Source organism: Dermacentor andersoni, chromosome 8, assembly GCF_023375885.2.
Source record: "Dermacentor andersoni chromosome 8, qqDerAnde1_hic_scaffold, whole genome shotgun sequence".
Taxonomy (NCBI): domain Eukaryota; kingdom Metazoa; phylum Arthropoda; class Arachnida; order Ixodida; family Ixodidae; genus Dermacentor; species Dermacentor andersoni.
In genome coordinates, this window is record NC_092821.1 from 124,039,146 (window position 1) to 124,061,601 (window position 22,456).

The 22,456-nt window shown below is 49.7% G+C and overlaps 1 protein-coding gene across 1 annotated transcript in view; it reads left to right on the forward strand.

The window, feature by feature from the left end:
• The window catches only part of Cht6 (Chitinase 6), a 77,819-nt gene that overhangs the window by 44,213 nt on the left and 11,150 nt on the right, over positions 1–22,456 (forward strand). The window contains exons 2-6 of the mRNA XM_050176614.3: positions 15,119–15,180; positions 18,198–18,431; positions 18,749–18,839; positions 20,035–20,328; positions 21,695–22,010. Of these exons, the coding sequence (XP_050032571.1) occupies positions 15,126–15,180; positions 18,198–18,431; positions 18,749–18,839; positions 20,035–20,328; positions 21,695–22,010 (990 nt within the window). The 5' untranslated portion in view covers positions 15,119–15,125. The remainder of the gene's footprint in view (positions 1–15,118; positions 15,181–18,197; positions 18,432–18,748; positions 18,840–20,034; positions 20,329–21,694; positions 22,011–22,456) is intronic.

Consider the following 22,456-nt stretch of genomic DNA (forward strand, 5'->3'; position numbering starts at 1 on the left):
GCACCACCCCCAAAAAACGCCGTACACCGGCCCTCTACCTCTGAAAGAGAGCCAGGTCGGCTGTGAGTTCGCCCACAGCTCAATGTCATTGCTGTACTAATGTAAATGCCAGGGTAATTGGAAAATACCAGCTATAGTTGCTTCAAGCTAAAATGCTACCTTCACAGGGTCAATAGTAAAATTTGCCTTAGACGTTCGTGTTTCATCCTGAAACCAGTGGCGGAAAGATCGATCTATAAAAAGAAAAAAAGTTTGCTTTAAATACGTTAAACAGTTTCACGTCAAATAAGTAAGCGAACCTAGGCCCATCTATGCAAATTGCGTTTGAGTTGGTCAGCGTACATAAAGCCGTTCAATTCTTAGGTTGTCACCGAGGAGGCGATAATCTCCTTGGTTGTCACCGACTATAGGCCCCCCGTATCTGGTGGCTCGTCTCACCACCATTCGGATCAAGACCACACAATTGCTCCTAAACACTTCTTTGAGAGCGCACTACTTGATGTTATTGCCCCTTTCTCTTATTTGTATGGGTTGTGTCAGCACGCAACCTATCTTTCTCGAACTTCGAGCACTCACAGTTTCCCATATAAACACATCAAAGTAAAGTAGTTTCGGCGCATATGCGTAATCAAAGCGAACTGTTGCGTTTACAACACGTTATTTAGTCCAAAACGATCAGTTCACGAAGTCACAAAGCCAGTCGAAGCCGGAAGGACGACGTTTATGGAAATCCATGTACTACCCGCCCTAGTGCGCCAGGTTTCTGTTGAGTAAATATTGGCAGGAAACTCTATAGCCTCATTGAAGAATCCGCCACCAGCCGCACCCTCAGATGACACAGTCTTGATCGCGTACAGCTCTAATAACAGCGTGTTTAGAAAAGAGTTTATTTCAACAAAAAACTATACGAACACTGAGTCAAAGTGACGCCACAATCCCACCAGGACGACAACATATACAAAGTACGAAGCATTGGGTACGCGGCACATTTTCAAAGAATCGTCCGAGTCCTCACTCACTAACATATAAGCACATAGACCCACGGAAACGCACAGTTACGCATAAACTAACTGTCACATTATATAAAATGATGTTGAAAATATACAGTGTACACAATGGTTATGTACAATGATGATGTGACAGAAGCACTTCACATAATTTCGTAGTGATGCTATGAGGTGTGTATATACAAAAATTACCAAGCACACGAGAGCACGCACACACTGAAATCACGGGCACCTACATAATATGTGCATTCAATGAATACGTTTGATGGCCTGGCTACCACAACCAGGTTGGTCGAAAATCAAGCCATACGCGTCCGTCCCTGGCATGGTGTCCGTCAGCCACCGACAGGAAACGGCGCATGACCACTGTCGAAGGAACTCCTCTTTCCCAAGGAAGAACAACTGCTCTGACAGAAAACGACAGTAGCTCTGAGTAGAGCCTCTCGAGAAGTGTAAACTAAGCGCGGCGACGATGTTCCGCGGCAACTGCCTCGCACCGGTTACGCCATAGACAAAAGGCTCCCGCAGCAATGAAAAAAATTCAAGAAGTGGCCACGTGAGCAGCGACCAGATGTAATGAAGCGGTTAACTCCAAGGCCACTGAAACCAGAATGCACGGCCGTCCAGAACACCCTAGCAACGACGCATTGCAGCAGCACATGCTTGTTGGATTCTGGAAGGGGGCAATTGGGACACAGCGAAGATGGGACAATGCCCCACCGCTCTAGACTGTCACGCACGCGTTGGGAGCACTTGCCACCTTAGACGCTACATGAAGTCGCGCAGATGGCAGGCCTCACCATGGTAGTTTACCTCACACAGTTCAAATTATACGTTGCGCGTCATACCATTCCACATGGCCTTCACAATTACCCTGGGTATTTCTTTTCTCATGGCTGAAACATTTCCTTCTGGTCTTAGATACGTTTCAAACTCTGGTGGCAATAGAGAAAACTTCTCTTGCAGCACATTGCCTTTATATTAAAAAGACACTCAACAAAACTTAAGTTAATCTGGATCAATAATTTATGCTGCAGGTACAGCGAACAGGTGACTTCTTTCGACATTGAAAGCTATGTGTGACAAAAAATGAGAAGATTCGCAGTTCGGGTAGAGATTCGAAGCCTGAGCTACTCGGGCGATTTTGCGAGTTTTAAGCTTGCTTTCTTTTTTCATGGTCTCATTTCGTGACTCCCAACAGCGCTTCTTCCCCTAATTTATCCCTAACCCCCGCGTTCAAGAACCTTCCTTCGCTCAACACCCAATTGACCTATAGACTCAAGAAAGTAGATAGCAGCGCCACCCCATGAACGGAAGTTGTCCCATCACGTCATGATCATCCGTGGCGATTTTCGAGAAGTGTAGCGCGTTCTTCCTGTCGAGGTGCTTCGTTGTACTCAACTCGATTACAGTGAACCATAGTCGGTGGCAATCTACAGGCCGAACTACACGTATACGCTTGCCGGCGAGCGACCTTGCATTTGCCGCGCCTCGCGAGAAATGGCGGTTACAAACTACAAGACGCGCGTCAGCGCGCGCGTTCTGGCTCACTATCTTCGCCTTGGTAGACATCGTTTCGAATTTCTGTGGGGCAGCCATAGCACCTCTATTTGTCTGGATAAGATATTTATGCTCGTGGCGCGCGTCGACGCGTACGATCTGTCCTCCACCATCTGCGCATGCGTGAGGCGCGTGGGCGCGAGCTGTCGCGCGCCGGCGCGCGTACATGTAGTTGGGCTTTAGGAATTGAGCAGTTACACGTACGCTGTTAACTCATAATTTGCATAATTTGCACAATTTGTCATAATTTGTCATAATTTGCATAGGTGCGCCAACCGATTAGGCCCACTTGTTTACCCGACGGAAAGCCGTTTCACGTACTTAACAGATCGGTCTTTAGTGGGTCACTGGTTTGGAGATGAAACACGAACGTCTAGGGCAAATGGTATGATTGAGCCTGATATCGGCATCCCATCCTAAATAATAGTTCAGCTTGAAACAACTAGCTTTCATTTTTGGATTAGCCTATCACTTACGTTAGTGGAGCAATCTCATGGAGCTGTGAGCAGATTTGCGATTTGCGCGCATTTCTGTTACCACGCCAAGTGGTCCGACAGCATTTGACAGCGCTTTGGACTTCTCTTACGTTTAACTAGGATATGGTCCCCATCTTATGGACCCTACTCTAGTTCAACATAGTTTGTCGAAAGAAAAATAGCTCCCGCGAGCGACGGTATCGCGTTTGCCCAGGCGCGGAAGAGAAAAGCCGCAACAAAAGGTAAGTTCGGAACTCATTGGTGTGTTCTGTATTATTTAGCGGCTGTAAATAATCTGCTTATGTTCTCTCTTGCCAAGCTTAATCGGTACCGCGGATAAACATGGGGCCCTTTTTTCAGAAGCGCTCTCACTTGTGCGCGCTTTGACCCCGTAGCTTTCCTTTCCCTGCCACAGAAAGTTGTCCGCGAGTATAGTAGACTCCGTAGAGTCATATAGTAACTCTAGAGGAAAGGCTGAGCGAATAAAGAAAGGTACGGGGGGGGGGGCAACCGCAAAGGCGCCGCTATGTTGTTGCGACCTCTCATTTTTCTAACGCTGAAAATATTCAAATTATGACGCGAACATAATAATATTTGGGGTTTTACGTGCCAAAACCACTTTCTGATTATGAGGCACGCCGTAGTGGAGGACTCCGGAAATTTTGACCACCTGGGGTTCTTTAACGTGCACCTAAATCTAAGCACACGGGTGTTTTCGCATTTCGCCCCCATCGAAATGCGGCCGCCGTGGCCGGGATTCGATCCCGCGACCTCGTGCTCAGCAGCCCAACACCATAGCCACTGAGCAACCACGGCGGGTAATGCGAAAAACACGTATTTATACGTAGCACTAAGTATACGGACAGTGTGTGAAATTCATCGCGTACATATTTCAGAAGGATACAATGGCCATTTATAAAATTTTCTTGTAAAATTCACAGCGTGCGAAAGGATGCGTTTCTACGCCTTAACTAGATGGCACCACCATACTGAGGGATGCTGGGGATCGCGTTGATTGCGCGTCTCCTCTGAATCTCTCGTCCGGGCACCGCGTGAAGATCTTAGCAAAAGGTCAAAAAAAATTCTTTTTTTAATATCACTGCCGATTCAGCGGTAACTTCGAGAGAAATGCGTTAGCATTGCGTCGCACCTCTTCTGGGTCCCGGATCCATGACCTTTCAATCACGTTCACCGCATCGCGAAGTCTTTGTCCAGGGCGCTCGTTCGACGTATGTCGAGTGAAGGCTCCTGCAGGGGTACGCGTCATTCAGCCGTATTGTCAAATTTGGTACAACGGCGGCATGTTGAGCCAATCGGGAGAGTGCGTGTACAAGCAGTCCTCTCGGCCTCTCTGATTGGCTTCAATATGGCCACCTTTGCCAAATTTGACAATATGGCGGAATTCGACGACGTGTGAATGCCCCCCCACCCAATGCTGGATCTCGCGATACCTCTCGAAACTGAAACTAACTTCGACAGTGACCCTCCGAGAACACCGTCCCAGGTCTTGCGTTGAGCGCGGCGGAAGCAAACTGCAGAGGCAGAAGCACGTCATGGACGCCATGTTTTGAAGCTTACGTATACGTAACTCGCTGTCTTCCCAAAAGACTTCATCAACAGCGTAGTTGTCGTCGTCACGCCGGTGCTGTACCAGTTTTGTCCCCAGCAACACAACTATATATCGCGTACCTTCAAAATTGCACGAATGTTTATCCTAGCACTGAGATTATCGTTTTCTTCTTTCTTTTCCTATTATGCCTGCACTCCTGCGGCCCAACATTACGCAACTTCGACACGTTTCAGCGAAAGCCCAGCATAATTGGGGATGAAAAGGGATTCCTCTTTCTCTCCTGCAAGTACACTTTTTTTGCGTGCGCTTAATCGACGAGCAGCATATCGACGGGCCTATCACGGCTTTCGCGTACGGACACACACACAACGTCGCGAGCGCCCCCACGCGTCCAGATCGCAAGCTAACACGGGAGGTGGCGAAGCTCTTCGGCCTCAGCGTGCGCGTACGTGTGTGTGCGTGCGTCTGCGCTTCGCCGGGGAGCGGTGGTGGTGGCCGATGTAGGTTGTCGGTCGTCGACCCGCCAGCCACCATCGGCTACACAGAGCCGCTGGAACGGCGATTGACCCGCAGTGGCGGCGGGCGGCGGCCCTTTCTGTCCATATGTGGGCCACGCGGACGGATTCGATGCCGCGCTATACCCCGTCTCCGGGCACCGGGGGTTCACGTCCTACAGCGCCGCCGCGAGAAGCATTGCTCGACGTGTCTCAATCGCACGGACCCCGTTCGCTTTTGCGCTGCATACGGCGCCGCACGGCAGCCGAATTCGAGACCCCGGAAAACGGACTTACATCATGTATTACCTTAAGCGAAAAAAAGAAAAGAGAGAGAGAATTACAGTGAGCGCAAAAATAGACAGATCGCACGCGCAGGTACGTTTCGCGTCCCATCTTTTTTTTTTCTTTCTTTCTTTCTTTCTTTCTTTCTTTCTTTCTTTCTTTCTTTCACGCTTCAAGTGGCGTTACTACATTTACTCGCAGACTTGCAACGCCGCTTTCACCATCACAGCAGACGCGTGAACGAATGAGTAGGACTTTTGTATTGATTCATTCAATAGTTTTTATAGATCAAAATTCAAAAGCCTTTATTGATTAATTGGTGGCGTTTATAAAGTCCCGAAGCACCACGTCAGCGATTGGAGGAGCGGCGGAGTATAGGACTCTGCATTAAATTTAACCAACTGGAGTCGTTAACACAAAGCATGGTACACATGTGTACCATGCTGTGTACACAAATGCTCATGCATGAGCATTTCTGTACCCCACCCCTATCGCAATGAAGCCGCTGCTGCTTGAAATCGAGCCCGGGACCTTGTGCTCGGCAGCAGAACGCCAAAGCCGCTGAACTCCGGCTTAGGTGCGCCATAAAGAAAGCCAGGTGATTGGGCGCCTCTCACAGTCCGCGACACATCGTCGATCCATTGATCGACAGACCAATCAATCACCAACCTCTCATCGCTCCTTGCGATTGCGTGTCAACGGTTCAAAGCTTGTTCCGTCGCCGACGCGTACACCTCTGCAGGCCAGAAACAAAGGGAACAAAAATATCCACCGGAGTTCTTCTCGATCAATTGCAGGCCGTCCAGAAGGCCCACGATACGGCGGTAAGGCTAAACCTTACTGTCCCGACGCGGGAGCCGCCTGCGTCAACCTAAGGGTTTATCTTCAGGACTTGGATAAAGTTCATCATATTGTTCATCATAACCAGATGAATCTGGTTGATAGGCGCGGTTCTTGAAGAGCGGTCTCGCGGCAGCTTGGCCAACGTCGTTCTCTTCTTTCTATCATCTGGTTGTCTCGTCTGGGCACTGCGTGAAGATCGCGATCTTAGCACAAAGTCAACCAGATCTATCTATCTGCTTGTCTGCGCGGCAGGCGTGGTTCATGACAGCTTGTGACAATATCATACCAGCGTCACCCTCGGTCTGGTGGCGACGTCGTGTTTCTGTGACCCAATGGCTCCGGTTCGCGCGGTTTTTTGTGCTTCCAGAAATGTTGCGAGACCGCCGGACGGTGTTAGCGGGAAGCTTGGGTACGGCGCCGCAGCGTCCACTGAGACCCCGATGACCCCCGCGGACCTTGATGACCGCCTTCCGAGGAGGGATGAGCCCGGTCATCCGGCATTCCAGCCATCCCATCTTCGCTTAGGTCAGGCAAGTCGAGGCCACCAGTCACGGCCGCGCGAAGATTATCGCGGCAAGCGACGGCGTGTTATGCTGCACGACGCTCTCTCGTGATTATGTAGACGACACCGTGAGGTGCCAAAAACAAATTCCAACGTCGCCGACCTTTTTTATGGCACTTCCCGCGACCTTGCAAGTATTTTCGTGGCGTCTTCTTCGAAAACGCGCCGAGAACGAGAGACAAGGGATCCGCCGGGGAGTTGTTATACTGGTTCAACTCTGCCACCGTTGGTAGTAACTAATGCCAAACATCACACTCGTGGCAGCTTCGGCTTCTCGTTATACCACGAGGTGGATCTCCGGCAGCCCAGCAGAGGTCGTGTATGAGGTAGGAACTAACCTTTATCGCGAGACTGAAGCAGCGCTGATATGCGTTCCTTGAAAGCTTGCGTGGATTGGGCGACAGAAACTTGACTGCTTGACGCTGGGTCACCTCGGCGACGCTGTTGCGCGGAGACGTCACACCGGCGCGGAGGAAGCGGCCATGGCGTCGGGGCCATCGGCACGAACTCTGGGCAGAGATCGGGTCATTGAGCTTACAGACTCGCGAGCGCTGCCCGCCTTGCAGAAATCATGGTACAGGTCGAATCTAAGAGGTATGTGGCGCGTATTTCCATCAAACGAAGGTCTATACCCTGCCGAAAACGGCGCCGCGATCGTCTGTGGTCCCCCGGTCCCGCATCTCTCGCTGGGGATCCGAAGGCTCGTTCCTCGGCTTGAGCGCACGTCTGTCGTCGAGCGTCTCGGTGAGACGACTGCGAAGACAGGGGGGTGGGACATTATATAGAACCCAACCCGAAACAATTTCACGCCACCCTCCAACACTTGAGACTTCGAAGATTGAAAGAAATTCCGCCGCGCCCACACGCGTCGCTCACGCACGACGAGGGTGGAGGGGAATTGTAGACGAACGCGATCCCACATCGCGCGCTACGTCGCGCCACGTATCCCACACGATGCGTATGGTATATATACACTCGTTGCGACTGCAACGCGTACCAGCCACGCTTTGCCGCGCCGCGTACGAGCAAGCCGGCAAACCAACTCGATACCGCGCAACCCGCACCCGAACGCACCGCCGTGGGAAGCTTCGCTGTCCAGCGTCGACTTGCGGGACCGACTCGACGTGGTCGAGAAAGTGAGGGGGAGCACCTCGGTGCTATTTTTCTACTCCATAGCATCTCTCTCTCTCTCTCTCTCTCTCTCTCTCTCTCTCTCTCTCTCTCTCTCTCTCTCTATCTATCTATCTATCTATCTATATATATATATATATATATATCTATCTATCTATCTATCTATCTATCTATCTATCTATCTATCTATCTATCTATCACTACCATAGCGCACCTGGTGGCGCAACGCACACATAATGCGGAGGTTGTGGGTACGGCTCCCACCGGCAGCAAGTTTTCCTTTTCTTTTTTCTTCCACTTTCGTTTCCCTTAAGCTTATCGTTTCAACACTTCAATTAAAACCTACAGATACCTTGCCCTTTGCTTTCCTTGGCTTCACGATCTGTTGGTTTTACGTGGTTGTGACTAGCAAAAGTAGGGTCCCTCGGTTCCCCTTTGTTCTCGTTATGTGCACCACTGTCAGGCTGCGTGTGGCACTTCGACAGACTGCGATCGATGGTGGTTTAACGAGGGATGTGTTCAGTTAATAGTTGATGTGTTAGATGATTGGGTGACCCACCGATTGATTGATTGATTGATTGATTGATTCGCTAATTGATTGATTGATTGATTGATCGATTGATCGATTGATCGATTGATCGATTGATCGATTGATTGATTGATTGATTGATTGATTGATTGATTGATTGATTTTACCGTTCTAAAACATCACAACAAGGGCTGTCAGAGACGAAATAGCATATATGACTCCGGATGCACAGTTCCGAGCCATTTCACCTAACTAGTGACGAGTGTGGGAGTGAACAAAAGAAAAAGAAACATACTGAGATAGGGAAACGGAAAAGAAAGTCTGGAGAACGTGAACTGTTGGCCCCTTATTTATTTTTGCATACCTTCTTTTTTTTTCGCATTCGCTTCTTCCCGAAGTGTTTTCGCTTTGCGCTGTACTCCGAAGCAACGCCTCAGCGCGTATCCGGAATTTCACTCGCACGATCGCCCTCGTCGCCGCCCATCTGCGACTTCTTCCTCATTTCCTGTTCACTCTTTCTCTGCCGCGGTTCCGGTATTCAGGTATTGCGACTTATTTCAATGATTAGATTCTTTTTCTTTTTTTTTTCAGAATACGTTTGCATTTTTTATAGCCAGACCATCCCCAAATTATTTTTTCCGATGTTAGCGTTTTCTTTTCTGGAAATTTGCAAATTATCTACCGGCTGCTTTTCACAGCGATCACGGATGTTACGCGTTGTTGTTGTCGTTGTTTCTTATAACGTGATCTTATCGTACCCTGTACGACGACCGCTTCACCTGGCACTAGTAATTGCGTTAGCTGCTATCCCGTGCTGTCAATAGTATAGCGATCGCATGCGTGGGCACAGTTTCTTTCTCGGTTTCCTTGTTACGTTTCCACGTTCCCTTCCCTCGTACTCCGGTGTAGGGTAGCAAACCATATATTTGTTCTCGCTGACCTCCCTGCCTTCCACTGCCTGCCTGTCATCCTTGTTTTGAAACAAGGCACGTCCTTGACCCCGTGGACTAGCACTGCCTTTGCATCTCGGTCAACTAAAGCACTTTCGTGTGTTTTTTTCTTGGAGATACGTAGCCTCAACGGGACACTTTAGTCGAGTGTCAAGTGCTGCGTTTTGCGTGTGTCGTGTACCTTTGTTGCGAACTGTGCCCATCTCATTTTATTTTTCATTATATCCATCTGGACTTGCATGCCGGACATGCCGCCCGGCAAACCTTTCCAGGATCCATTAAATCTCTCTCTCTCTCTCTCTCTCTCTGCCTTTATTAGCTGTCTGTGCTTCTTGACATTCCTTTTTTTTTTCGTTGCCAATCTTCCTTATGTGCGTCCTCTATGCGTTGTGATGGAGCGGAGGAGTTTATTCAAGAAATGGCAGAGATGTCGGTCTGAGGTCGACTCCTCTACAGGCTTCTGTAGAGGAGTCGTAACACAAGTACAGAACGTACATGTACACAAGTACACAAGTAACACAAGTATAACACTTTTCGTTCTGTAACACAAGTACAGAACGAAAAGGGCAAGGCAAAGGCCTTTCGTTCTACTTGTAATCGCGTTGGCACGCCTGCCTTTCTGGCGGATTGATTGATTGATTGATCGATTGATCGATTGATTGATTGATTGATTGATTGATTGATTGATTGATTGATTGATTGATTGATTGATTGATTGATTGATTGATTGATTGATTGATTGATTGATTGATTTTACCGCCCCGAAGTACCACAGGGGCTTTCAGAGAGGCCGTAGTGGAAGGCCATGAATCACTAGCCAACTTGTTCGACTTTCAGTTGCTCTAAACCTTCTAGCCCAATACTATATGGTGAATCAGTTCCGCGGACGCCGCAAGGGGGTGGAAGGTTCAGGAAACAAAAAAATATATATTGTCATCCCACCGACTACATGTAGCACGAAGCTACAAAGGAAACCCACACGGGTTTCTTAGAAAGACAGCTTTGCAATTGAAGAAACGTTCATCGTAAATCTGGGTCCGGGTTTGCCATTTCAAGCCATATTCTGGGCACTCGTGCGGTGGAAGAAAAGGTGCTTAACGGTGTGTACTGGGTTCTCCCGCAACGAGACCGAAAAGTTATCGAAACGTCGAAGAATCTTGCGAAGCATTCAAAAGCAAATAAAACTCAAACCAGACCGCAAAGGGGCGTCGACAGTGCCTCAAGGCCTCGCATCTCCCGCAACGGTACGGAAAGGCATCCAGACGTTCGAGCATCGGCGAACCATTAGAAAGCAATAAAACCCAAAACGCGACAGGATAGACGCAGCAATTCGTTCGATGCCTCAAGGCCTTTTTGGTTATCGCACATTGGCGCTCATTAAACAAAAAAAATAAAGAGGGACCTCCGCCAGAAGAAACGACTCAACCGCCCTTCGAAGCGACTCTCCAAATTTAAAACAGCCCTTGCGTTCGTTTCTTTAACGGCGCATACATACACGACTTTCGCGAAGCAAGCGAAGTAGGTGCATCGCCGACGCATCGCGGAGCGCACACGGTGGTATCGAATACCCGTCGCGCGGCGATGTGTTAGATCTCTGGCGGCAGTCGGAATGCGGCCACCAGCACTCCCGTGCTCCGCTTTGCCGTGCGATCGAGACGGAGGAAAGACGAGGGGGGGAAGGGCGGGGGGGGGAGGGGGGGGGGAGACTGGCAAAGTGAAAAATTCCAACAGAGCGCTCCGCTTTCGCCAGCCGTGGGAGAGCATTGTTGCATTCTAAACGGCCTGCGATAGCGAGACAGGGAAAGGAGGCCGGCGCTTGAAACAAAAGTGAGCGCGCAAGAGAAGTCACGCCGCTAACGCGCACACACGCACAGACAAAGTCACACGGGCGGTTGAAGGGGTGCGTGTGAGAGTTGCGAAAAAGGTGTCTACCCATGCATAGGCACCCAGAGCAGAGCCAATTTTACGCCAATGTGAGGCCACGTGGCGCGTGATCTTTTGTTCAACGGCGTACCAACGCAAGAACAGCGGCATGCCAATATGGCGCCACGTCGGGCCGGCGTTTAATGGCACTGCTTCGTGCGAGACTGTAACGTTGTTTTCGCGTTCATGGTTATATTGCGCTTAGTTTTACAGCGACGATATTAAGTGAAGGACAGGACGTGGACGCACGTAGCGCTACGTACGTCCACGTCCTGTCCTTCACTTAATATCGTCACTGTAAAACTAAGCGCAATATAACCATGAACGTTCACCAACTAGCCCCCTTCATTGCTTTACTAAATGTTTTAGCGTATTAAAAAATATATAAGCAATGGGGTTTTACGTGCCTAAACCACTATCTGATTATGAGGCACCCCGAAGTGGAAATTTCTGGCACTGCTTCGTGCGAGGCTGTAACGTTAATTGTTTTCGCGTATTTAAAAAAAATTATAAATTGTGTCGTTTTACGTGCCAAAACCACCTTCTGATTACGAGGCACGCCTTAGTGGGGCCCAGACGCCGGAAATTTCGACCACATGGGGTTCCTTAACTTGCACCTAAATCTAAGTACACGGGTGCTTTCGCATTTCGCCCCCATCGAAATGCGGCCGCCATGGGCGGGATTCGATCCCGCGACCTCGTGCTTAGCAGCCCAACACCAGAGCCACTATAACCAACCACGGCGGGTGCTTTCGCGTATTGGTGAAGAGGATGGTTCGGGAAATGGCTCCACACGTCTCGTCGGCAGTTAAATTCGTCGCACGTGAGGCTTCGCTAAACCATATGCTATAGTGTTAATCCACACATTCAAGTGGCGTCGAATTGTGCTGGCATTGTTGGGCCAATGTCAGTCGCTCGATGGGAATTACACTGGTGCTAGGGTTCCTGTTTCCTACATAATACAGTGATAATTCGGGATGTTGTTATTTCACGTTGGCATGGCAGTTCAAGGCATCGCACCTGATGGCCCTACCGATGTTGCAAGAAATTGATGCGTTGATTGTTGCCTCAAGTGGGGCCAATGAGGGGCCGACGTTGGTCCAGTGTTCTCACACGCTGCGTCTTACACCGATACTGTTCCTTGGGCGGCGCTATAGAGCGAAAATCCACGTGTCACGACGTGCTTACTGCACGTCGTGACACGAGGAGTCGAGAAAATGCCTCGGGATGTCGTTATTTCGCGTTGGCTTGTCAGTTAACGGCGTTTCGTACGTTAGGCCTTGAAAACGCAGCATTTCCTTGGCTTTCTTTCTATCGTGAGCTAAAATAGGAACGACCACTGGTCAATCTGCTGCCCCAGGTACGTGCCAGGGCATAATGGGAAAGAGGAAGAACAGGTTAAGTCTGCGTACACCGCGTAAGCGTGAGAACAACGGTTATAGCGAGGGCAACGGGAAATAGGAACAAGTCGCGAAGCTAAAGAGAGAAACTATGTCCGCACACAGACGGCCGAAGTGTTCTTAGGCCCCCGAATGTATACACGGACTCTGCTAAGTTGTACCTAGTTCTCGGAGAATACAATGACCTCGATGAGCTTTCTGGTCGAGGGAAAACCTATAAATGGCATTCACCCTCCAATACGAGGAAAAAAAAAACACAGCACTTGTCGCTTTCCTACGCACAAAGGCTTTAGCAACTGTCGATGCCTAAACCAAAGCAAAGAAAACTTAAACGGTGACACATTTCTGTGCGCATACGTAATTATGCCGATCACTCACAGATCGAGCGTATTTCTTCTTTTTTTTTATTTTTAGCCTGTAACGCACAAATGTATTCCCGTGGACTTTCCGATGCATGGGAGTGCACCGACGTGATATTTTTCTTTGCTATCTGTACGTGTTCCTACCAAACATCGAGCATCGCGTGGGATTCTAGGGCTGCATTGTCAGACTCCATGACTGTAAACAGCGCGCCTGACGCGAGCAGGCACAGTACTACAAATTTACTTGTTGCCTACATCGAACACAACATTGAAGACCATACGCACCACAGTGCACACAGTTCTCCACAGCTGACTGCAAATCAGTCCCGTAATCTTGTACAGTAAAAAAAGAAAACTACATCGAGAACTGCGTTACAGTCTCTGCATAGTTCTCTATACAACTGTGGCACCGCGACCGTAATCTTGCACATCGAAGGCTGCAGTGCAGTTTCCGTACTATTCTACAGCAAAGTACATCTCAGTTACCGCGACCTTCTGTAGCAAGAACTACAGAAAGACTGCGTTACAGTGTATACAGTTTTAGACAACCGACTACAGCGCTGTGACCGCAATATTCCAGAGAGAAAACCAAGCGGAGTGTCTGTAGTCCTGTATACAGCGAAAGCTACAACGTGGATGACACCCCAGCCTCTGTACCACGTGTTATTCTACATAACTGCACCGAATTCGTAGTGCAGACTGCAGAGCATCGAGGCGAACGTACAGTACCTGTAGCCTTCCATGGCGAAGGCTTCAGTGCAGTAGAATACTATACAGCACTGCCTTTGTTGCCTTCGAACTTGCCACGGCGTGACCGACGCAGTATTTCTTTTTTTCTGCGCCGACTCCATGGGCAGAGAAAATTAGCCAAGTAGCTCACGTTAACGCCCTCACGTTTCCCTTAATTTCATCCTCCGTCGACCCAGACGCAGCCTCGGCCAATCCGCCGCAACTATCATCCGTCGTCGATCTCGAGCACCCCCACTTAGGTGGAAGGATCAATAGCCGCCTGCCTGCCTGCCTGACCGCTATAATTATCGACCTCCGGCCACTCGGCCCTTGAGACGTGCATTGTTTGTCGTCCACCTTGCGCCTCGCCGACCTTGGCTGCAGCGTTCGCCGTCGGTCTGTTGATCAGATCTCGCCTCCCCACTAAAGAATGCATGTTTCGCCGCCTTACTCCGCTGCTCTGCAGAGAAGGCGGAGAGCCAGGGGAGCACTCCCCGCGGTGATAATGAGCGCAAGTGACAGGTGTGGTGCGGTGGTGAGAACTCTGGCAATGAAGTGCGCTGTGACGAAGAGTACTAACAGAACCGAGGCCGGGACACGTCAGAGGATTCTGTCAGGGCTTCCAAGTTGTCTGCTTCTTTTACTGTTGCGACAGCAGTGGATCAGGGTTACAAACTCGGTTTGCTGCCTCCGGGCGTCCATCTTTGCGGATGTCGGTTTCGTTTCGACATGACGCATACCGACGAGGCAGAATGGCCACACAAATGAGAACTAACGAAATTTCGAGGAAAAGAATAAAAAGCAGGAAAATAAACATACCACGTAAGGAAATGTAGCGAAATTAAAAAAAAACGACAACAAATGAAATAATGTGTCTCAAAAATCGCAGCAAAAGACGCAACTCCTGGCTACAGAACCTGTGGGGTGCTCCTATAAAATTATATGAAGTGCATCGCAAGTTGCTCTGTAGCAGCGGCCAAACTGCACAGCTCTACGCGGTAATGAATTCGGAATAAATATAGTCTTTGAAAACGCAAGGTGACGAGAGGGGGGGGGGGGGGATACAAAAAAACGCTCACGTTCCGTGCATTGAGTGCGGGTTAAAGATCCCCAGGTGGTCGAAAATAACCCGGAGTACCCCGCTGCGGCATGTCTCATAACCATATAGTGTATTTTGGCACGGGAAACCCCTAAATATAATTTAATATAACTTAAAATTGTGTGCGGCCCTCTCACAAGGTCTGAACTTGGCGCAGCAAATAAAACTGATCTCCCTTTCTCTTTTCTTTTTTCGCAGGGGAAGCATGTACCTGTGGCCGGCGCTCTTCTTATCGGTCCTGGGTGCCGGCTCGGTATCACGTGAGTCACGCGACCATCATCTTCTTGCTCTTCGTCTGCCGCTAGCTTCTTCTTCTTCTCGTATATCTAACGTCCGTGTAACAATAAAGGTTAATAACAGAACGACGAATAGACCACGACGCGAACGAATCGTCGCAACGGAAGTACCGAAAATCGTAGAACTTCCTACACCAATCACCGGGGGGAACTGTGGCGCTGCGGTCGTTAAGCCACCGTGGGAACGATGGTCACTACATGGATTTGTCTGAACTTCGCGCTTGTGGCATCGTTTATTACGCTTTATCTGCCTTCATTCGCCTAACTTTCAAAGCAATCTATACTTTCTTTTTTTTTTTTTAATGCAGAAGGCAGTAAGACTCCGCGAACATGCATAATCGCTGCTAACTGCAGCGGTTTGGCTTTTCTATGCGTCCGTGGCGTATACATAATGGTTTCAATATCCGGCTTCTGTGCTAGAGGTCCTGCGTTCGAATACTGCCATCGGACAATTTTAATAATCTGTATTTAATTACTTATAGGGCAGCACTTTCTCGAAAATGGAGAGTTTACAAGGTCGAGAAGCCGTTTTATGAAGCCAGAAGGATCAAGTTTAGGCTAATCCATGCGCTAACAATCATCGTTATGCTGGCTGACCACCCTGCTTGCCACTGCCGTAGACACTTGGGCCAGAGTTCTAACGATTGCATGAAACTCGATGAACGGAAGTGCCGAAAACAAGGAAGAAACATACGAAGAGGCACTTAACCAGATGTGTGCCTCTTTAAACTTGTCATTTTGCAAGCTTTTGATCCAGCTTATAACACTGCCAACCAGCAGCCACGAGCTAGGAAGCGGACTTTATCCGTCCGCAACGACCAACCACCCTGCCGAGTGGAATTCCCGGGCTGCGCAGAATGATGCGCAGTTGCCGGAAGAAAGAAAAGGGCTGCGGCCGGAGAACTGATCGCGGGCTCTTCGATGGCGTCATGCAGACGATGAATGCAATCGCAGAAGTTCGAAAGAAGCTGCGTTCGTGAACTACGCTCTAATGCTATCTTCGGCTGGTCGTTTCTGAGCACTCTGGAGCGCTCTCGCGAGCGGCGTTGTCTTCGACTGGTTGAAAGAGGGTGCGCGTCCTGCGTTCGGCTGGTTCTTCTCGATTGCTCTCCTCTATCTTGGAGCGCTCTGAGGCGCTCCGAGCCCTGTCGTCGGAGCAGTCATCGAGATTGAAACGTCATCGCAGCGCCGCGTCGCTGCTGTTGGCGACGGCCCACCGTAACCTTGGCAACCTAGGCCACTGCATGCTGGCGTCTCGACGAACGTTCGTCCCGCCGGCACGTCCGCCGGCTTTTTGGGCAGCGCTGGGAGCTTTGGATAGGCGCAACATCGGACGTTGGCAGTAGTCACGTGGTTTCGCATCAGCAATTTCCTCCTCCGAGAGCGAGTCGCACGTTCGGCTTGCGCGCTTGTCCCCTACCTTTGAGCTCGGGAAACGACCGATCTACCCGACTCTGCTTCGGGGCATACAGGCGACCAGTCGAAGATACCATAAGAAAGTTTACGCCCTTTGAGTCGTATCTTGCCACACAACGATAAACGTCATCTGTCTTGTCCGCATTTCCTTTCTGTAACGCTGCGAGCCCAGTACTTCCCAGTAACGAACGACATGCGCGTTATCAGCATGACATAGCATTGCCCACAGGAAAGTAGTGGGCGCGGCGTTTTCTAGATAGGAAACACAATCAAGGCTGATGACGATTATTGTTGTGTGGCAGATATACACCCCAAATGGCGTAAACTTCTTTAGTGTGTGGAAAATGGGCCGTACTTGTCCATCTGGGAGATCGACCTTTACGAGTGTTGCAAAGCGCCGTGTTTGTCGTACCTGTTTCTTTGCCTATGTCCCGTTTGTGCTTTTACAAGTTCACTGTGTACTACCAACTGCCCAAATTCACACCCTGTAAAGTGAAGCGAGTATATATGTTGTGGCTAGGTGAGCTGAAGGAAGGGATGGCAGTGGGGAGGGGGGGAGGGGTAACAAGCAAAAGCAAGAAGGTTAACCATACCTGCATCGGGTTATGTTGCAGGGGAGAGGAGGACGGGGGACGTACAGTAAACTGTAAAGTAATTTACACCCTTACGGCTGAATAAGGGTGTAAATCAGTCTATAACTCGCACCCTTGCACCCGAAAGGAGTAAGGGTACGAGTTGTAGTCCAGCCTGCCACCCTTTTTCACCCTTAAGGGTACAAATTAGTTTAGAGTGTAGACCACACAGCGACACGTCTCTGAACGGTCCCTCAGGTCCGCCGAGTTTGAGAATATCATTAGAGCGCGCACACATGTCTGCACTGATGACGGATAAGTCCATGCACTTGAGATCTTTGCATCTGGGGAAACTTGATCGTAAAATCGTATAGCCAAGAGTACGGGCGGAGCAAATACGGTTCACATAGTCTGCATATATATCGCGAGTTTGGGACAGCCGGGGACAGTAACCGAAAGTGAAGAGTGTTAAGGAGCCGCTAGTGTTCGGTTTCTTCCTTTCCCGATATCTCATATCACCCTATTCTTGGTCCTACTTCCGGTTGTCGGTTTGTGCCAATGCTCTGGAACAGCTTCAGAGTTGCGCTGGCTATCCCTGAAACTTTCTGTAATTTTGAGTAGAAGTACCAACTTCGTCTCTTTCTCTCTATCCCTACCTGCCTACTCTATCTCTCCACATATCTCTCCTTTTGTTACTCTCTCCGTCTGCTCTCATCTACCTATCTCTCCCTATTTATCTACTCTCTCTACCAATCTGTCACTCTCTCTCTATGGACTCTTATGTATCAACTTTCTCTTTCTTTATATATTTTACTTCTACACACTATCTACTTATCTACCTCTGTCTCTCTCGCTGTCTACTCTCTCTCTACTTACATCTATCTATCTATCTATCTATCTATCTATCTATCTATCTATCTATCTATCTATCTATCTATCTATCTATCTATCTATCTATCTATCTATCTATCTATCTATCTATCTATTCTACAGCGGCAACCGCGGCCGAGGGAGGGCACAACCGCACCCGCCGAGAAGTACAACCGCGGACGGACCTGAAGATCGTCTGCTACTACTCAAACTGGGCCGTGTACCGACCCTCGCTGGCAAAGTTCACCCCGCAGAACATCAACCCGTACCTGTGCACGCACATCATCTACGCGTTCGCCGGCTTCAACAAGCGTTACGAGCTGAAGCCGTACGACCCGTACAATGACATCGAGCAAGGTACGTGACTGACTGATCCCTTTCCGCAACTGTACCGGGTGTTTCTGTTCATGCGGAACACGTTCGTTTAAATGGAACTGCCGTATCCAGGACCCTGCCGTTTTCGCAGATAGGCTGCGTGGCTATAGGCAGACATTGGCAGCAATAACATATTCGGCGATGTCTTCGCCTATCACCTAAAATGAGGTAGTAACTTTTTTTCTTTATTCGTTTTTAAGGCGTATGCTGCAATTGCGAAACTCTCGAATTGCAGTGTGAGGGTCAACAGTTTGCGCGTTTCCTTCTTCTTTATGACCCTCTAATACCAACGCCCGCAGGTAACTACAAGAAGTTCGTGGGACTGAAGCAGTACAACCCTGGTCTCAAGACCATGGTCGCCGTGGGTGGATGGAACGAGGGCTCTAAAAGGTAAGTAGTGGATGCGCGGAACTGTGGATGCATTTGCTGCGCGAAAGACGTATTCCCGGTGCGAATGAATCACAAAGACTGGTTTACTTCACGGCGTTATTCGTTTTTTGGAGTTACGGGCCGTCGTAATGAGAGTGTGCAAGGTCGTGGAGGCTTCTGTGAGGGGATTACAATGTCAGGAAGACGTTCTCTGAAAAACAATCTTCCACCTTGGTCTGCGTCTCTGCCCCTGCAGCAGGTTTACAGATTGCGCTAACCGAAACAAACGACGAAAAAAAAGCAGAACGGCGGTGCTAAGGGTAAAATTACGCCATGTTGTCATTCCGAACCAATCGGAGAGGCCGTATCAGCCTCGTGGGCCAAGCAAAGCCGACATGACGGAGAATTTGACAATATGGTCGAATGCGGCTCATTAACATTTGGTTCGTCCATAATGTATATAGTTGCAAACTGAAACAGACAAGGAAAATGCAACACATAATGCTTGTCCGCGGTGTCATCTTGGGCTACGTGCCGCGTACACTGTCGAATTACCTAGCGCGGTGTGGCTATACACCGTCTCGGAGTGATTCAAAACGCCAACGTGGCGAAATTCGGGCAGTGTCTACAAGATGTGGCCCAGGATAACATCTCAGACAAGCCTTACTTGCCTTCTTTTTCTGTCTGTTTCAATTTGCACTAAAATTGTTATGAACGTCCGTACAGCTTTCCTTGGCTCTTTCACCCGTTTTCGTGGTCGTCGGTTGGTGGTCGGAAATTAGACTTTCACCGCCGAAGCACAAATTAAAAAGGCACCAATGAATGCTGTAGGGCACGTTCGTTGCCGAACAAGAACCATTATAGCTCCTGGAGGAACAAGTTTTGTCCACCTATACGACCACGATAGATGCGCAGGTTAATGACTCTGTTCTATGCCGAATTAGCGTAACCTAATTGTCATCTAAGCAACATTTATACGCCGTCAGGCGCATCATCGTTTTAACGAAGCCAACAGCTAGCGCCTATTCGCTTACATTGCTGCACATCGTCGATGGTTTCTCTTCACAATTTCTCTTTTTTGTCACAATCATCGTCGCTGTCGTCCCGTTCCTTCCCGACGACCAGCCGAGATCTCGCGAGACTCTCTCGCCCCCTTCGCCAAAGCTGGCTTTGCCTTCGCTCACCACGTCTGTCCCCCGTTTGTCGTCTGCTGCAGGTTCTCGCACATGGTGTCCGACCGGAGCCAGCGGCAGAAGTTCGTTCGCAGCGCGATCAAGTTCTGCCGCGAGCACGGCTTCGACGGCCTCGACATGGACTGGGAGTACCCGGCCTTCCGCGAGGGAGGCAAGCCAGAGGACAAGCAAGGGTACGCGCAGCTCATCCGGGAGCTGCGCGAGGCCTTCGAGGCCGAGGCCGTGCCTAGGGGCAAGGAACGTCTGCTACTCTCGGTCGCCATGCCAGCCGGCAAGGAGTACATCGACAGCGGTTTCGACGTGCGAGTCATCTCCAAGTACGTGTATACAGTACAGCGACTCCTCGCTTCTTTCTACCATTTTATTTAGAGACGGCTCGGTCTGACGTCGTCCGAGCCGCCATGTTGGAGGACCAGCGCAATGAGAAACTGTGTCCGTGCCGTCAGGTGCAAGCTATAGGCGTACGTCGAATGATTTTATGACATGAAGAGACACCGAAAAGAAACTTTAGGCATGTTTACACTTGTGAAGTGTTCTCTTAAAACTATTTACATTCCTTCGCTGGAAAACTGATTACTTGGAGAGGAAATTAAGGACGAACTTGTCGTGAATATTGCAACCAAACCACAGCATTGGCATAGCGCTTGCAGTGCTTGTATGCGCGATTTCTTGTGTGGCGTCTCTTTCCTCGCATGTGTGCATGTAAAGAGAGAGAGAGATGAGGAGGAGGAGGAAAGAAAGGCAGAGAGGTTAACCAGACTTTGTCTAGTTTGCTACCCTACACATGAGGAAGGAGATGTGGGAGTGATAGACAGAGAGAGAAGAATGCACGCAGTAATTTCCTGCGATAGACATCGGTGTGACACGTTTGTGTTCCGTTCCGCTGAATAAGTGTGCCTACCGACGCTAACTGTGTACCTAAAATTTGCTCTGAAGGCTACCGTGTGCACGTGCACAGAGAGACGCTGGCCACGCCTATCCGCTACCGGACTAGTGATCAAGTGCCCCCATCGTTCCATGAAAACTGAGCACAGTCGAATTCTTTGGGAACAAGTGCAGCATTTTATATGGAAGGTCATAAAGAGAGAGGGAGATTTATGTACAAACCTTAATGGCGTAGAAAACCGCACCAGGGCAGTTTCGTACGATTTCGACTATAAAATCCGAACTTAAGGTTTCGTCATACTTCTGCAAAATCAATTAGATTAGCTGTATTTTTGTTTTCATTTATTTCTTCATTCTATTAAAATCGTAAGCTAGAACCTATTATTTCCCACATACCTATCGACAAATTTTGCTTACGTTATTTTATCATTCTTTTTTTGTTCTCATTGTTATATCGAACTAGCCGGTTCTTGGCCAATCCCCCGGACTGGGCATGTGCCATCAACATCTACTCTCTACACCTACACCTACGGTCTGCGTTGGAGCTGCAAGGAAGAGCCTCGCGAGGCATATATATAGCTGTTTATGGGGAGCAAGTTCGTCCAACGTGTACGAATTAATTGAAGCGTCCCACATTCTTTGAACCGCGTGTGTTACAATGTATAGACTCGCCACACTGATTTATTAAGCACAAGTGATTTCCCCTATGTTGTCCTCGGTGTCAGCGTTTGTCGGCTTCTGATGAAATGTGTAGACTTACCGCATACTACAGTAACGCACTCGATGGCGCCACCGCAGGGCGGCCGACTTCCTCAACCTGCTCACATACGACTACCACACGGCGTACGAGTCGGCCACGCAGCACCACGCCCCGCTGGGCTCGCCCGACGGCCTGCGCGACTGGGACGAGGAGAGCCGGCTCAACGTGCGCTGGACGGTCGACTACTACCTGAACGCCGGCGCCCCGCGCAACAAGCTCGTCGTGGGCGTGCCCACCTACGGCCGCTCGTACACGCTGGAGGACCCCGACGAGAACGAGCTCGACTCGGCGGCGCAGGGACCCGGCGAGCCCGGCAACTCGACGCGCGAAAAGGGCTACCTCGCCTACTTCGAGGTGAGTCGTGCGGTCGACCCCTCAGGGCGACGCGATGAGCGAACCCTCGATCGTGAACGCTTGACCGCGAGCGCGCGAGCGCGAACCCGGGCATTGTTGTTTCCAGTCAGACGCGCGTTGGGTAACCCGGCGGGGTATACACACGAACCCAACCTGGCTGGAGCGTGTCGAGTCGGAAGTCGAGTTGAGATAGATTTAACCGGTACGAATTGAGTCGCCTCGTGAGGCGACGAGCGAGCAAGCGACGTGCCAATCAAACCGCTCGTGCACGCGGGCACGGCGTTTCGGCCATAGACGCGTGGAGTCCGGCCTGGCAGAGGATATGCGAACCCATCTGGCTGGAGCGTGTCGACTCGGAAGTCGAGTTGAGACAGATTTAACCGGCATGAATTGAGTCGCCTCAAGATGCGACGAGTGAGCGATGTACCAATCAAACCGCTCGTGCA